This window comes from Halyomorpha halys, unplaced genomic scaffold (genome assembly GCF_000696795.3).
Source record: "Halyomorpha halys isolate HHAL.00 unplaced genomic scaffold, Hhal_1.1 Scaffold349.1, whole genome shotgun sequence".
In the NCBI taxonomy this organism is placed as follows: Eukaryota; Metazoa; Arthropoda; class Insecta; order Hemiptera; family Pentatomidae; genus Halyomorpha; species Halyomorpha halys.
In genome coordinates, this window is record NW_027109825.1 from 136,155 (window position 1) to 154,380 (window position 18,226).

The 18,226-nt window shown below is 27.1% G+C and overlaps 2 protein-coding genes across 9 annotated transcripts in view; both read left to right on the forward strand.

Moving 5' to 3' along the window:
- Gdap2 (ganglioside induced differentiation associated protein 2) overlaps nucleotides 1-9,657 on the forward strand; it is a 96,613-nt gene extending 86,956 nt beyond the window's left edge. For both annotated transcript variants that reach the window (XM_014421951.3, XM_014421952.3), the window contains 3 exons: nucleotides 1,370-1,424; nucleotides 2,623-2,766; nucleotides 7,369-9,657. In XM_014421951.3, coding sequence (XP_014277437.1) covers nucleotides 1,370-1,424; nucleotides 2,623-2,766; nucleotides 7,369-7,410 — 241 coding nt within the window. In that variant the 3' untranslated portion in view covers nucleotides 7,411-9,657. The remainder of the gene's footprint in view (nucleotides 1-1,369; nucleotides 1,425-2,622; nucleotides 2,767-7,368) is intronic.
- Nucleotides 9,658-13,840: 4,183 nt separating this feature from the next.
- Nucleotides 13,841-18,226, forward strand: part of LOC106681580 (ATP-binding cassette sub-family C member 5) — a 59,961-nt gene continuing 55,575 nt past the window's right edge. For 3 of the 7 annotated variants that reach the window (XM_067047978.1, XM_014421956.2, XM_014421957.3), the window contains exons 1-3: nucleotides 13,848-13,948; nucleotides 16,446-16,513; nucleotides 16,588-16,722. In XM_067047978.1, the coding sequence (XP_066904079.1) occupies nucleotides 13,946-13,948; nucleotides 16,446-16,513; nucleotides 16,588-16,722 (206 nt within the window). In that variant the 5' untranslated portion in view covers nucleotides 13,848-13,945. Of the gene's footprint in view, nucleotides 13,949-15,920; nucleotides 16,307-16,445; nucleotides 16,514-16,587; nucleotides 16,723-18,226 lie in introns of those variants that run through there. The other 4 variants (XM_014421955.3, XM_014421959.3, XM_014421953.3 and 1 more) reach the window with 3 other exon arrangements.

Below are 18,226 nucleotides of genomic sequence, written 5' to 3' on the forward strand. Positions count from 1 at the left end.
TTGGAATGAAAGAAGGTGTATCTTTGATTTTGGAATGAAAGAAGGTGTATCTTTTTCAGGCCAAATTTTTCTGGATCAGTTTATTTTTGACATAATAATGGAACATCAAGGATTTTATGATAGGGGATTGTAAGGATTGGATACAGGAGGAATTTGATGAGCCCCAAAACTCAATTCTGTAGTAGATTGTTCTGTAGATTATTGTAGTGAATAAGAGTTTTTTGTAGTAAATGGGAAGTTAAGAGCGTTTGTCAAGTAGGTGTTGGAGTAATCGAAATCTATGAGCAGTTTCTTGTTGTTTCAGTCTTGAATGGGGTTCCAAGTAAGTCTCTTGTCAAGATTTAGTCCTAAGTAATGGATCTTTTCAACAAGCGTTAGTGGGATATAAACAAAATATACTGTAGGGAAGGAGAACAGAGGTTTACGATGAGAGTAAAGGTGATGTGATGGAATTTGTTTGAATTTATTTTGATTTTCCAGTTGTGACAGCACTTCAATAGATATTATGTAATATTGCAGTTGTAGGATCATTGTTTACAGACAGTACACATGTGCTATTAGCATATGTTGTTAGAACTGTGTTAGGGTAGGTTGGGATATCAGCTGTATAGAGCATTGGACCAAGGATACTACCTTGAGGAACGAAGGCAGACTGAGAAAAGAAGGATGAGTAAGCTAGGTTATGGCTTATTCTAAAGGAGAATTACTTTGAGAGGATTAATAGGAGATATTCTTGATTATTCAAATTAATTTAAAAAATCAGTCTTTTGCCTTTAATGAGAAGTTTGTTTGAAAAAAAAAAAAAAAAGAAGGAATAATTGGATGTAAACTTATTACTATGGCGAAAGAAGAAATAAAACTTTTTCTTAATGACTTCTGAAACCATTATTGTTCTAATATGTGTTAATGAAGGTTTTCTTATGCACAGTAATAGATATAAATATTAATGATAAAAAATACAGTAGTCAAAACAATATCTTTGTTATAAACAGCTTTATTACGGTTGTTCATTTGATTTGCAGTTATATTCTTATTTAATTTGTTATAGTAATCAAAATAGATTTTATCTTTGTTCATTAATATTTCTTGATTATATGTGAAAATAGCCTAGGTATTCAATTTCTGTTACTCTTGTGATATCTTAAATGATTCTTTTCACTTTCATTTTATTTTACTAATTTCTATTTTTTCTATTATTTTTTTTATTTTTTTTTTTTTATTCCTAGTTTATAAATAAAGATAGAGGTTATTTAAAGCTCTTTCAATAATTTAATGTTTTATTATTTTTTACATAATTTTTAAATATACCCTTCTCACATTAATAAAGATACTTAACATATTTATTTTGTATAATTTTTTTTTTTTTCAGGTATAAGAAGAATTTAAAAGCCTTTTATATTGTTCACCCTACTCTCTGGACCAAGGTGAGATCATTATTTATATCTTTATAATTTTGTAATTATCTTTTTAAATTAAAAATTTTTACTTTGATCTCTTCCTCAGACAGTTTAATAAGACATAATGATTTTGTTTACTATGTAGTCATACGTTTTACAAGTATTTTTTATTAAATGAAAAATATTACATATTATGTAAAAGGAAAGGTATAATACATACTATAAGATTGAAAAGATCAAATCTGTATTTAATATTTTAATATAGATTTAAAATGTTTATATTTAGTTGTATGAAAAAAATATTATATAATTCTCACATTTTAATGTTCATATTTACATATTTATAAGTGATGATAACTCAGTAGCTGAATTACTGGACTCCTAATCACAAAACAACTTTCTAATTAAGCTAAATTATAAAATTTATATGATTTTTTATTAACTGGTCCTGGGGTCTTAAGAAACACTTGGAATACATCCAGCCTCTAAGAACAGCTAAGATAGCCTAATATGAAAAGGTGAGATATAATTTGAAGGGGATGATCGGGGGTGCAGTGGAAAAGGAACAAAAAATAGTTAACTAAAATTGGCAAATAAATGGTTTACTATTATTATTATTATTCTTTGTGGTCAATCATTCATTTATATAACATAAGAGATATAATTGTATTTGCATCACAAATTATAGATTTGGATGAGAAAATATGATATAAATAAAATATTTAAAGCCAAAGGTTTAGTTTGTTTGAACGTGTTAAACTCAGTAACTACCAGCCTGGTCCAAAAAAACATTTTTTGTGATTATAGAGGAAGAAATAACAACCACTCAACTCACATTCAATGGTCGACAATATATCCATTATTAAATTATCATTTACGAAATCGGGGTCTTATGAACCTCGGAACTGGAGTCGCACCTGTTCTAATCCAGATTGGGGGGAGGGGGGTAACTTTTATTTGAATTGGTCCATCGGAATGAAAACTTGACCCTTACACTCTGGTTAGAATTGGTTGTTTACCTCTAGATACCCTTTGTGTATCAGAAATGACCAGGCGAGGATTAATATAAAAAAAGTTAATGGTTTAAAAAACCTTGTGCTGAGTCACAAGCTGACACTATTTTCCAACTTTCACTATTAATTCCTTCATTTTTTCTTTTTTCAAATTACCTCAATACTAATAATTATTTATTTAATTATGGTTATTCTTTATTGATGATTTTCAGATGATGACTTGGTGGTTCACTACTTTTATGGCTCCTGCTATAAAGCAAAAAGTGCACAGTTTACCCGGAGTTGAATATTTGTACAGCATTATGCCGAGAAATCAACTAGAAATCCCTGCCTTTATCACTGAATACGACATGACCGTAAGTGCTATCTATTTTTTTTTTTAATTTACTATTATTACTACTATTACTAAAAGTGATATATTTGTAATAAGTTATTTTATTACTTTAAGTTAAGAGCTAATCGTTAATACTTTAGGATCATCATTATGATTAATAACGTTTGAATGTTGATGACTAGTATTGATAAGAGAACAATCATTTCTAAAAACGAGTGAATTTTACAAGTAAGTATTTGTAATAATAATGAATGTTTTACTGGTTATTTTTCAGCAGTTTTATGTACACAAATTTATTGCATTTATTTTATTTTATTATTATTTTTTTTTTTTTTTTGCTGTTAAAGTTATTATAACAGATTTATAAATGCTGTTTTGTTCTTAGTGAAATCCATTGCTTGATATAATTTAATTTTTATATGGCTGTGAGTATCATGATCTACTATCTAAACTCCAATAGTATATTTTGATTCCTGATTAACCTCTTAGGATAGGATGTAACAACATCATTAGAAGTTTAATTTTAACATTATTAATAATATTGACATTATGCTGTCAACTCCTCTTTGCAACTCTTAGGATAGGATGTAATCATTGGAGTTACTTCCTATCCGGCTGTGCTTGTTGGGCCGTAAATCTTTGGAATGTTATGGATTCGATTCTTACCTGGGGCAGTTAATATTTATTTCTCTAATATTTTATATATGGCAGTTAATATTTATATCGGCAGTCCCGAGAAATGAATTTTGACAACTTCCACCTCGGTTAGTACCTTGGCAACTTCAAAATAGCCACCAGGGGTTAGCAAAAAGGACCACTAGACTCACTTACCGGACTAGTTCCCCCCTCTGTCCCCACCAGTTACCAATACCAATTTTCACTGAAGAACTTAAACAATGTCCTGAAATTTGAAGAAATTGTACAAGTATTCTAAAAAAACTATGGTTTTTAATGTAATATAATGTAACATACCTTATGTTAGTTCACTGATCCTTTTTATAATCTTAACTATATAATCATCATTTGTAAAAAATTAATTAAGTTAAAATCCTAGCTGTTACATTTTATCCCCTCAATGATCATTATTTCCTTAAAATTAAAAAGGACATACCATGGCTATTCTATGTTTTCCACTTCTCGAGTGCACTTTGGTACACCTATAATAAATATTGCTGAAATAGCACGAGTTTAAACCACCATCAACTATTACAAATTTAATTTATTAATAATATCAGCTTAGTGCTAGTCGATTCCTTTTTGTCCATTTTATAAATCTTAGGATAGGATGTAATCATTGTTGTTGTTACTTTCTTACTGAAAAACTTTAATAATGTCCTAAAATCAGAAGAAATTATGTACATATTCTACAAAACGATGGTTAAGACATGATGTTACCAGATTGGTTCGTTGATATTTTTTTTATTTTTAATAGTATAAAAATCGTATTTATTTTTTTGTGCTTATGAGGGAGTTATAATAGACTGTTTTAATAAGGAGACCTATCTGATACTAATAAGACCACTTAATTGTAATAATTAGAATAATATTACAGGTGTCAGAATAAGGCTTTAGAGCCTTAAAGTAAAATACAAAATGAAATTATAAACCATCATTAGTATAATTATAATTATAAATTTGAAAAGATAAAAAATAAATAAAAACAATTAGCAGAATATATAAAGTAAAAATTGAACAGTTAAAATAAAACTATTTATAATATTATAAATAAGAAGGTTACTTACTTCTAATAAAAAAGGGGGAGGGGAAATGAAAAAGAATCAAATACAAGTAAATATAACAATAGATTGTAGGCAGATAGTCCGGGTGATGCTCAATAAAGGTTTCAAAATAGTAACCAAAAACTATTTATTGCTAACCAACATTTCGCAAAAATAGTTTTTTGTTACTATTTTGATACCTGTATTGACCACCACCCGGACTATCTTCCTACAATCTACTTCATACTGTCAACTATCTTCTTCCAATATAAACTAAAAATAATAAACAAAAAGGTACAATTACTGTTTATATAAATATTTACAAATTTAAGCAAAAATCAAAATTATCAAATACAGAGGATAAATAAATAAATAAACCAGCATAAAAGGTAATGAAAAAAAAAATTAAATAAAATAAATCCTCTAACAAATAATAAATCTTAAGGATACAATTCCAATAAAATGAAATGAATGAAGTAGCGATTGTTATATGAATATGCATACATATTTACATATACATGCTTATAGATTCTTTTATAATATTTATATTAAATATTATTTCTATCTACATCTTAGTTGAAACTTTTAATTGTTATTCTTCCAGAATTGGGAGGACCGAAGGTGGTTGAAAATACAGGATTTGAAGATTGTACATAAATTTACTGAGTTATATCTGAATCGATAGGGCTGTTTTTGAAAAAAAAAATTCTAAAAAAGTGTAAAATCAAATCTCTAAAGTGACACTTCTAGTTTTTCTTACATATTCCCTAAATATTTAATTTCATTACCGTACGACTAATGTTTTTGAGCTAGGATATTAACAGAGGGGATATATAAATCATTTTTGAAACTTGGTTATTTGAACTCAGAGAACTCCAAATGTGTATTTCCATGGAAAATTTTTTTCACGATTACAATACTTTCCCTTATTATATATTCCATATATTGGTAAGTGAAAGTATATACCTTGTTGCTCCAGGCACATTCAAAAATCGATGTAGTGCGTATCGTCATCAAACTTACCATACTCCTGTAGGTAAGCTTACCACACTTAAGAGAAACATTCCATTAGAACAACAATGCAGAAAAGAAAATGCTTATTTATTTACTTTTTTGGGGAGAAGGAGGGATAATTTAAAAATTGCCTCCTGACAACTAGAAAATACCTTAACAAATTATTGAAAAAACAAACATTCTTTATTACCCCCTATATTACCCTTATAAATATTTTTGATCAATTAATCATCAATCATATTTCAAAATCTGACAAAATTATCAAACTTGATTCTACTAGCTTCCTGCCTCGAGTTTATATTGTAGTAGATTATGATGCCTCGCTAACAATGCTTGCATGGAAGTGAATTTATAAATAGAATAATTTATTCGCTCTATGCCTTTGAAGCAAAATCAAAATGGATTCCAGAATTGTAATAAGTTTGTTTGATTGAGACAAATTCATATTATCATAAGCTTTATTCAGCATTTATTGTTCTTAAGAAATGGCTTTAGCAGAGCAGCAAGCTATTGGTAGTAGTTACCCTTAGTTATTAATGTTTTGAAGTTTATTGAAAATGTAATATTACGGTGTACTTTACAAGGTGTTTGAGCTTAAGTATACTAACAGAAAATATGAATTAAGGGTTTCTGAACGAGAAAAAAAAAGATATATCCCTATAGAGATATATCCATTAACACTTTGTTTGATTTCTTAAGATTTTCATTGTTATGAATTATTTAGGTCATAGTAAAACAATCTTGTTGTGATAAAAGTTTAAGAAATAGTGTCTGCTGATGAATGATTTTGACTTTGTTTTAAGTGATATTTGACTAATTAGATATTGATGTTTTTGACCTGGGCAGAATAACCTGCATGAAGTTAGAGTTGTTTAAATTATATGGTTTCAAAGTTGTATTAACATTGTCCTTGAAGATGGCCGGATTGGCCGAAACGTCGGACTTATAAGAGAAATAAAAGGTTTTGAGACTATAATGGATAAAATTTGAATTATTTATTAAAAAGTTACCAGTCTCAAGAAAATATTAAGATTATAAATAAATGTTTATTTATATTCGAAATGTGTATATTATATTTGAAAATTGATTTCTTATTATTATTTTTTTCTCTAAATTTTTGATGTGAAACTTCTTTACCGACGTACCACAACTCATGAAAAAAAAAAATTACATGGTAGTAAATTGATTTTGTGACACGGGATAAAAAAGAAGTAGTAGGGGTTATCATAGGGTGGGGCAATACTGATCAATTCTATCAGGAACATTTTTATGTTGTAATAGGATAGTAGGAAGTCAGATGAGATTAACAATCCCAGCAGTACCAGCTGAATTGAATGAGCTCCTATTATCTCATATAAATATGAGTTCCTATTACAATATAAACAATTTTCGTGCTAGAATTGATTTAAGAAATGGCTGTTCAATTCTAATTAATATTATTATTATTATTATTGAACTAATATTTCTTCATTGCTAAAAGAGGGAATGCATGATCCATTATTAATAAAATTTTAAGACATTTCATTTCCAGAAGTTTTACTTCTGTTGGCCAGTCCGAAGGCTGCCACAATTATTTTTCCTTTAACATTATTTTCAAAATTGGGGGAGGGGGGAATCGACCAATATTCTAGGAAATATGGTAAATTCAAATAAAATAATTTGAGTTAACAGGTAATTTAGAACATTTATTTCATTTTTGAATTGCTTTAAACTTCTCTAGACATTACATGATTGATTTCAGGCTAAATTGAGAATTTATTTCTGCTTCTTTTTTTTTTTTTAAATATTTGTTTTATTTATGGTCATTTCATTGTTTTTGTTGTACTAGTAATATGGTTGTATTAATAATAATAATAATAATTGTGCTAATTAATTTTTGTTTTCTTTTTCAGATAAATGGTTTGAGGTATTTTAACCCTAGTTCCACAACTTAATCTACAAGATGAGCCTGAAGCGCGTGATTTAATGGAATAACGATCAGTATTCGCTTTGTGTCAACGATTTTAATATTCCTTAGCAATCTATGTAAATTCTTCAACAAAAATAACTGCTACACCAATTTAAAAAATAAAAAGAAAAAAAAAAGTGAAAAAAAAATATTAGGTATGGTTTACAATTTGGTAATGTCCTGCTGGTTTTACGTGCTATATGAATGAAATGATGGCTGTCAAATATTGGAAAGGTTAAATATTAAAAAAAAAACTTAAAATAAAAAAAAAATTATATGCATTCGCTGAATAGTTTAAATGTTTTTTATTTAAATTCAGATTTAATTCTAATGAATGGAGCTGTGTGTTATGAATGAAGTAACTTTGCAAATGTTGAAAGATGAATTTTACTAGAGTGTAAATGTGAATACTGCTCCTAGAGATGTTTGTGCATTACTATCTCCTGTTTGAGCATCGCAATGTTAATGTGGTTCGCTGCGCAAATTTTGCTTTCCGCCATCTGTTCTATAAGTGCCACCCCTTTGTATAGGAAATGTTTTATATATATAATTCTAAACAAAGTTGTTAGTAGAATTTGTGCAGCATTTATATATGCCTTTGTTATTAAATTAGGAGTTTTTTATTTTATGTTTATTTTTTTTTTAATGAAAACTCATAAATGATGTTAATAATAAAAAAAAATATGTTGATATTGTTATTGGTGCAATATGTAGAGTAATCGACATTGATTATAGTTTTTTAAATAGAAACTAAAAATGTTGATTAATTTATCATTTTGTACAGTTGTTATTGTTACTATATATTGACAGTGATAACTTTAATAGTATATAAATCTATATATTGTATTGATCGATTGAAAATTGTTTATATTGTTATGCAGTTTTAAAATGACAATTAGATAATCCTTAGTTATGCATATTTCTGGTCACATTTATTTTTTGTAATGTATATAGGAAGATGAATTTTGGTAAAAAAGAATCGAGAAGTAAAAAATAGTGTGTAAAAGTAGAACTGAATATAATTCAATGTTTATTGTGTTGTTTTTTATTAACAAGGCTAAAAAATATTTTAAAAAAAAGCAAAAAAAAAAAGCTAGTTATTATTCATGTGTTTATAAAAATATACAATACTTATGTATTAGGCATGCTGAAGTTCGTACTCTAAAACTTGACACCACAGCTAACTTGATTCATATTAATACAAATGGCTGTGTTCATTTATTTCATCATTACCAGAACTCCAATTTTTTTTTTCATATTATGTGTAGATACCTCCTTTGTATAATTGGTCATATAATTGAATCAACGGTTTAATTATTTTGCCTAACTATAATTCTATAGCAAGTAGTAAAACTTATTCCTGGCCCAGAAAACCAAGTTGTACCTTTTTTTTTTACTCTTCATTTCATAGCATCCTTTACATTCACTTTTTTTTTTTTTTTCACTCAAATAAATCCATATATCATGGCCATACTCGCATACTTTTCTCTATGGTTTAATACCATAATTTCGGAATCATTTTGAATTGGGTAACTGCCTGATCCTAATAGTTTTTGAATGATAAATTAACTATACTATGCTTTTAAAATGATATGCATAAATAAACAAGGAAGGTTATAGTCTAGGTTACTATGTTCTTTTAAAATATGCATAAATAAACAAGGAAGGTTATAGTCTAGGTTATGCTGAACTTATAGCATGGCTAATATGTAAGTAGTGTAAAAATGTCACCTGAAAATGATAATACACTATTAATTTGGAATTGATCCTATGAACTGGATTTTTTATATGAATCATTACTGCCAAAAAAATATACTGTTGGCACTTACGGTACAAATATATTGTGAAGCCTTTGTTAAAGTATATTAAAAGACTGTAGTAAATTGTTATTGATTAAATGAAATTTCATGCTGTAACAGTAGTAGCATCATAAAGAATAGTTGCAGTATGTCGTTAGTTGTAAAAAAATATTAAATTTTTTTAGTAACAGCACATGAAATAACTTTATGTTATGATAGATTTTATTAATTTATTTAGCATATTAAATATCTTACCATGTTTTATATTGTAATATTACGTTTAATCATAATAGGACTTGTCATAACTGATTGTATAATTTAATTAATTTTTAGTATATATGATTTTTTATTTTCACCAAAAATGTTATAATCATACTGCTGTTTAATTCTAGTACAATTAAATAATATATGCAATAAAATTTGATATTGTTATATTCTGGTTCATTTTTAAAATTTGTATTAATTTATCTGGAAAAAGAAAAGAAAAATTCTTTGAACCTCAATTATTCTCTGAAGAAGAAGGAATCTTCCTTAATAATGAGGAAATAATTAATTTGCTTATTTGGGTGTCTTTTCATATAGTAGTGGAGACCGATGCCTAACACTGAGCTCTTGAAATATACATATAATATTTGAATATTTTTTTAAATTTGTTTCTACCTGAATTTTAGGTCCCCTTAAAAAAAAACTTATTAACTTCTTCGTAACCGTTTAGGTTCTATCAGAAATGCTTTTTCATGTTATGTTTACACTCATATATAGTAATATGTTGCGTCTCAGTTTTAAAAATATTTTTTAAAAAATTGAATTTTTTTGTTGTTCATGGTTTATGGATTATGACATACTACTTAACCAAAAAATAATTTGTTAATAATTAAATCAATTAGCTAATTTTTAGAATTCTAGAATTGCTTAAAATGTATTTTCATGTTAAGTGTGGTAGAAACTAATTTTAAAAATTATTTGCAAATGTATTAAACACCTTTATCCACTTCTTTATTCTTTATAACATCGGAATGTTTCAGGCTCCTCTATCCATTATCAAGTTCTACAAATAAAAATATTTACAATCAACAAAGTTTATATTGCACTTTAATAATTTTTTTTTTACACATTTACATACAACAAATTCAATATTTAAATAAATATACATTTATTTCACTAACTTTTAACTTTAACTTTTAACCATTTACATATCTAAAAAAATTTTTGAGATTAAGCCTTAATTTCTTAGTTATTTTTTCCCCTTACCTTATAATTAATTTTGTCATTTTAAATTGAAAATTATTTGTATATATTCCAAAATGAATATAAGTCCAATTTTTTTTTGTTTTTCATTAATCCTGTTTTCAAACAATGTTTTGCCTAAAACAGTTATTACATTTGAAGATCATTTTTATTTCAAGTGATTATTGACATTTAAATTTTATTTATAATATTTCTAAATTAATTTTTAAATTGCACTTTTGTCTTTCTGTCCATCTACATATCCAAATTTCAGTGCATTGAGGCCTGAATTATTATTGCTTTGGGACTTATATTTATTTTCGAATATATAGAAATGATTTTCAATTTAAAATAACAAATGTCCACAAATCAATAATAAGGTAAGGGGAAAAAAAGTAACTTAAAAAATTTAGGCTTAATCTCAAAAACATTTTAGAAGTGTAAATGTTTTTCTAAGTTAGTGAAGTAAATCTATACACATTTAAATATTGAAGTTTTTATATGTAAATGTGTAAACAAATTTTGATTGAAGTGCATTATAAACTGTGTTGATTAAAAGTGTATGTTAATTGTAAATATTTTTATTTGTAGAACTTGATAATGGGTAGAGGAGCCCGAAATGTTCGTATGTTAAAAAGAATTAAGAAGTGGATAAAGGATGTAAAATAAATTCCTAAAATGAAGTATAATAAAGTCCTAACAAATAAAACCCTTAGCAAATTAATTTGTAGGAATACAATTAATTATTTATATTTTAAATGTATGAGTCATGAGCTGGGTCTTATGCATCAGGCCCATGTGCAACTAATGAAATCCAACTAGAGCAGAAAGGGCGGGTTATCTACCAATGCTAGCTGCAGTGAGAAGGTTCAAACTGCCCCAGCCAAATTCGAACCCACTCACTTTTAGATCAATAATGCTTAAGTTATAATCTAATTTTATAATTCAATCAAAAGGCATCTGTACAATTCATTTAATCAAGTAATATTTCTATTTTCTCTTCATAAATAGAAAAAAAAATGCATTTTATGTTATGGCACCAATTATAAACAATTTTATAAAGATTTTCAAGGTTTATAAAAACAGAAATTATTTTGATCGATCTAATAGATAATACAATAATTCAATTTTGAGAGTTTCACATGGCCGATTTCGAATATTTAATTATTAGTCATGTAGGAGAATAAACCCACATATTTCATATGTATATCTTAAATTGCTCTCCCTGTACAAGTAATATTGTAAAAATAATATAAAAGGAAGATGGTCTGGGTGCTGTCAAAATAACTCAAATAGTGATTAAACTATTTAATGTGAATCTATGTTTCGCCCCACTTAAGAGGTCTTCATCTGGGCTAAAAAAAGCACAAGAGAGAAATGTTTTATTCAACCATGCCATACAAATACATTGGGTTGCTATATACACCACATACCAATCAATCCATGATCGGTCATATATATAATACATAGATTTACATTATGTAACAATAATTTTTTTTTCTACCTTTCCTTTTACAATCAATTGTCGTCTGTACACTAAATACAAATATTTTAATTTTTTTTCTATTTAAAATTTCATTCCATTTAACAATTTTACTCTCCCTATTTCACTCTCTCAGACCTTCCCATTCCAGTGATCCACTGCCCATGTTTGATCTGTTAAACCTATTAAACAAATTTATCGTTAGATAGCAATATAAAATCAAACCAAAGACACATTAGTCAAGCAGTAAATCAATTTACAAAAAAAACAACTAATATATAGAAGATAAAAAAGTTAGTTAAAATAAATAATTAAATGAATATATAAGTTAAAATAATAATTTATACGAGTAGAATACGTTTGGCGGGTGCAGTCAAATTAAAACACAAATAAGTTGAAGTAACTTATTTAATCGTGCCTATAAATAATTTTACAGAATGGAATTAATAAAATAAAGTGATGGGAGAAGAGGAAAATGAAATATAAACATAGGTAACTGAATAAGTAGGTAAAATAACATAATTAAGAAAATAAAATAAAATATTTTCAAATTTTTTTTTTAAACTTTACTTATATTTTGCTCTTTATCTATTATTATGGTTACATATATTTTCTTTCTATCAATTTTATTTTACTTTCTATAATTTTAATTTTTAAATCATTATTAATAAACTACTATATTCATATTGCTTTGCATTATATAACTTCATTTTTATTTTATTTCCTTAATTATGTTATTTTAACTACTTATTCAATTACCTATGTATACATTTTATTTTCCACTTCTCTCATCACTTTATTATATTAATTCCATTCTGTAAAATTATTTACTTTATGTCATTCTGTTTATATTTCCTTTTTTATTTTCTGTATTCATTGGTTGTTTTCTTGTTCTGTTCTAAGCCCTGATGAAGGCCGAACATTGGCACGATTAAATAAGTTACTTCAACTTATTTGTTTTAATTTGACCGCACCCCCCAACCATCTTCTCGTATAAGTCATCCACGGTCAACTATCTCTCATGGTTATGATTTTAAAATAATAATTTAATGAAGTAAGAGAAATAGATAACATGAAATAAATGTAAACTAAGGTATGAATAAAAATTATTTAAAATATGTGAAAATTTATAAAGAAATGAATAACAATGAGAATGAAAATGAATTTACTTTGTTCATTTTTCTGTATATTTTAACATTTTAAATCAGTTTTAGCTATATCTTAGTTTATTTTTATTTCATGTTATCCACTCTCTTACTTTTTCACATTATTTTAGATGTATCTTTTTTTAACCCAGCAAAGTAGGGCGAATCATTGGTTCACAATAAATAGTTTAATTAATATTTGAGTTTAGCTTTTTATCCCACCTGGACCTTCTTCCTTTCATATGGTACACAAGGCCAATCAAAGATTTTCCTGCAAAAATAATACTGAGGTTATTTATAAAATTATAAATAGTTTTTGATTATTTGTTGACCGCACCCCCCCCCCCCTCGACCATGTCATCTACATAAAAAAATACTGTTGTCAAGAATAATTTTAGGCTAAACATGGGGAAATGTTCTCCGAAACATCCTTATCGGATAATGAATTATTATTTAAAAACAAATAAATCATAATAATGAAAGTTTATGCCCACTATTAAAAAGGTTGTGATGACTAGAATCGATAGTATCGGAAGTTATCGATTACTTATTCACTTAAAAATACAAGCTTTTGTACAGATATAAACATTTTAATAAATATACATACCTGTATAATTTTAAGTAATAAAAAAAAATATATAAGACGTTAAAACAACTTTATTTTCACTTTTAATATTGGTTACGTAATTAATTCTATAAATGTCTGGTTGTTGTTATTGCCAGTTTAATGTTTCCAGTTGAGGTTTCCAGCTTGTTCTCAGTAAATAATCCGTTGAATGAATTCCTTTATTTATTTTTACACAATTATTTTACTTAGTGTCGAAAACTTCGAAAGTGTTTTGGATCTGTACGACCTTCACACGAGCTATGGTAATTTTATTAATTGTTTTTTTTTTTTTTTATATCCACATAAGTTACAAAAGTGAAGATTTTACATATTCATGAATTGAATTCATTCAAAGAGAATAATATTTTCATTTAAAACATTTAATGTTCTGTCTCAAAATCATCTACAAACAACTTGTTTTCGTTCAGCTATTGAACCGAATTAGATATAAAAATATGGGATCATTTTTAATTAAATATATAAATTAGAATGTATTTTGGTAATGTTTGGACGACATTAAACAAAAATTAGCCAAACAGTGCCGTAGTTAACCAAGTGGGGACCTCTGGAACTTCCAAAATATAGGGGTCCTCCAGATTAGAGATGCGACATTTCGAATTATTTTCTGTAAAACTTCAAGTTATAAACAACACGCTAGTTAAAATCATTAATTTGTTTCAAATTAAAAAGTAACATACATTGAACATTCGAGTTTATGAAAAACCAAGGGACACAAGAGAAAATTTTGCTGGTAATTGATTTTGTTAACTATCTGCTAGTGCCTGAACCAAATTTAAGCTTTAGTATTGACGAAAATATCAATAAAATTCTAGTGTGATTCACATCACACAACTTTCACTTACGCACTGTGCATGCGTCCAACAGCAACAGTGAAACACATGTTAGCAAAGACCTTTTATTTAAGAGTTTTTTTCTCATTCTCCATTTCCTTCTAAGACTATTTAAGTTAAATATTATTATTATTATTTTTGTTGTAATATTTGGCTTTTCAACAGTACATAGTACGACAATATTACTACTCTTATTTCTGGAAATGTGTTATCTACCTTTTTTTTTTTTTATCTATTCTTCTAACCATGGTGAGGGGTCAAGTTTTCATTTCATTGGACCGCCACAGAAATAAAATTCAGTCCCCCCCCCCAGACCAGATTTGAACCGGAGTCGCTGCAGTCACGAGTCAATATTATAAAAATATTATCCCTCTTATCTTCTTTAATTAATCATCAAATACTTTCATAGTTTGTCCCGTTTAAAAACGAAAGTAATGTAAGCACTACTAACGCCCAATTAATCATAAATTTCAATAAATAAAATAAAGTGTGACTTAATGCTGTAATGATTCTAATTGCAGCTAAGGAAATGGAATTAACATCAACTGCAGCAGAGATATATTAATTATAATGGCAAGTATGTGTAGTTTGATGAAATACAGTTTATTGCCAATTTTATCAGTGTTCTAACAGTAGGAATTAGGTTTGAAAATGGCCAAACATGGGTCGGAAACGTCATCCAATGAATCGAAAGAAAGAACATAAAAATTCATATAAACAGTACTACATAACCTATAAATTCAACCTTCGTTTAAGAATTTTTATCAGAAACTTTTTAATTTAATTATCTAGAAGTATAATGTCTTTATAAATATATATTTGTTGTGTGTTTAATCAAAAATAAGCTTCTAAAGTTAGTTATCAAGATTAGAAACATTACACCAAATCGATAGAATATTAAAATATACAATCGTAAAATAGATTTAATAATTGAATCTGATGATTGGAGGAATTCTTTAATTAGTTAAAACACAAATATTTATCTGTTGGCAGTTCTAAAACAATGCGAACTTAATACAAACGTGGGGAAGCAGCAAAAGCGCTCTTTGATTTGTATCCAAAAACTGACTACTGGGTCAGCCACAAATCCAGTTTAACATGTACCAGCCAAGCCACGTAACCCATCCACATGCTTGCGTATGTGTGAATTTGCCCTTGTTTGGCAAAGGTTCAAAGGCACCTTTAGAAAATAGTAAACACATTTTATTTTGAATCCACATAAATATATATCTTCATGGGAAACCAATCGTCACATATCAATAAGAAAAAATTATTTTACTTTTCTCGATAATGAAATCCATCATTAACGATTAGTTCGTTTCATTACTCTTTGGATTTCGTTTTAATTGGGCAATTATCGATTCAAATTTAATATCAATTAAAGTCATAACTTATCCTCATTGTAATGCTGTTATTCAAATGGATATTTGAACATGATATGAATTTTTTTGGGTACAAAGGCATTCTTGGCCATTTTAAAAATTATAACCCGAATAAACTTTGAAATGCAGATAAAGGAACGAACACTGATTTACATGTTATCCAGAATGAGTCACTTGACAACTGATATGCCAGCGTTGAAGGAAACTGCTATAGAATTTGTCTGATACTAGACCGCCCTAAAAAATTATCAGTTTGAGTGTTTGTCTTTCTACAACTGTCTCAAACCGGGAAGCTAACACAATAAAACCTCTCTTTATCTAATTTTATTATTTAGAACACAAATGTTCTATATTCTATCATTCATGCTGTTTTTAAATTTTATTTAGTGTAAGTATGTGTCTGACATTTTACATAAATTATGAATATAAAGCAATTTTTGTCTTATTTAAATTTACTTGGTGTTTGTGACTTGATGATGTAATGATTGTAAATAGAAGTGTTTATAAAAGTTTTTTTTTTATATTAGGATCCAGAGAAACTTAAATTTAAGACAATGAATGAAGAAAGAGTTTTAGAAGGTTTGGATCCTGAAGGGTTTGTGTTCATTATTATCTAATCTTGTTTTTAAAGATTATTTTATGACTAGATACTAACATATTAAATTTTAGTTCGAAAGAAGAAGATGAATTATCTTATTTCAAGTCGAATCGTTACGACCGCTCTTATCACTATGTACCTGGACATGGATTTTCTAGATATAACACTGCCCTCAAGAATCTTATGCCAATCCGGAAAAAAAATAAGTGAGTTCTATTAACAAAATATCTTTTTTATTCTTGAAAAGTGATATTTTATATTAATTATTTTTACTAGTTACAATAAATGTGATTTTTTCTTATATTCTACATAATGAAACCGTCATAAATATTTGTATGTTTATATTTTTTTGGCCAACATATTAATGAGTAAATTACGATAATTTTATTATAGTGCTAGTATTTTTTTTATTAGTTTTTCAATTGAAAAACACAGCACAATCATGAATGGCTATAATGTTATGATGCTTCTTAGTTATAATTCTTTTATGAATGAAGTTGTTTGCTTTAGCACAAATATTACATTGTAAAGAAACTATTATCCGGTTTTCTTGTTACATAACAAATTCTTTTCAAGAATGTTTTTAGTGTTCCACTTAACATTTTTTTGTCGGTAGTGAGATGTTTATGTAATAATTTTGTGACTGAATAGGCTTATTTTTATGAAAATGAAACTGCACAGTCTGTAAAGGTTGCTAATAAAAATAAACTATAGGTATACATAAATAAGTTACAATCTGTAACCAGCCATCATCCAATTATACTGAGTTATTTTATACCTTAATATTCCTTCAGAATCAATTTCACGGACATTATCTATTCCTACAGATAATAGTTTTTGTTTGCTTTATGACTATGAAAGAATAGTATTCTAAATGCCAGTTTTAATGCTGATTATTCATTCTATTCATTATTCTGAATGTGGCCTTTGACAATATCCACTCTAACTCTATGTCAGATGTTACAGATAATGATGTACCGTAAAGCCTTAAAAAAAAAAAATGGCCTGCTAGTGAAACTTTGTTCTTTTTATTGACAATGAAGAATCAAAAAGATTCCTTTGGTATAAATAAATTCCTTTGGTAGAAGAATTTTATTAGGGAAGAGAAGGGAACAAAAGATTTTTTGTTTTTTTAAAGGAATGTCCAAGTTTGTCCTTTGAGCAGAAAAATACTAAAAGAAAAAAATGAACTATATAAATTAAAGAAAATAAAAAAAAGATGTGTTTCATTGTACATCTTTTTTATGTTCTTTAATTTACATTGTTAATTTTTATAGGAATTATCATCAAAGGTGTAGTTAAAACTTTGTTAAATTTTATTTTTGTTAATTGGTGTAAATTGGTAATAAATAATAATTGATGTAAATTTTATTTTTGTTAATTTTGTTTTTTGTTAAATTTTATTTATCTATTTTCTTACTTTTTTACCTCATTTAATTGCCTGTATCTTTTTTATCCCTGATAAAACCCTCCAATGTGGGGCGAAATGTTGGCTCTAATTAAATAGATTCATGACTATTTGAGTTATTTTCACCTCACCCAGATCATCTTCCTTTTATATTAATTTTACATTGTTAGTTGTACTGGTGGTGGGAGGGGGATTTTGAAATATGCACATAAAATCTGTGTGTTTATTCTGCTACATGATTAATGATTAAAATTATTTATAGTTTATGCCATAAGGTAAAATGCATTTTTTTTTTTGTTTAT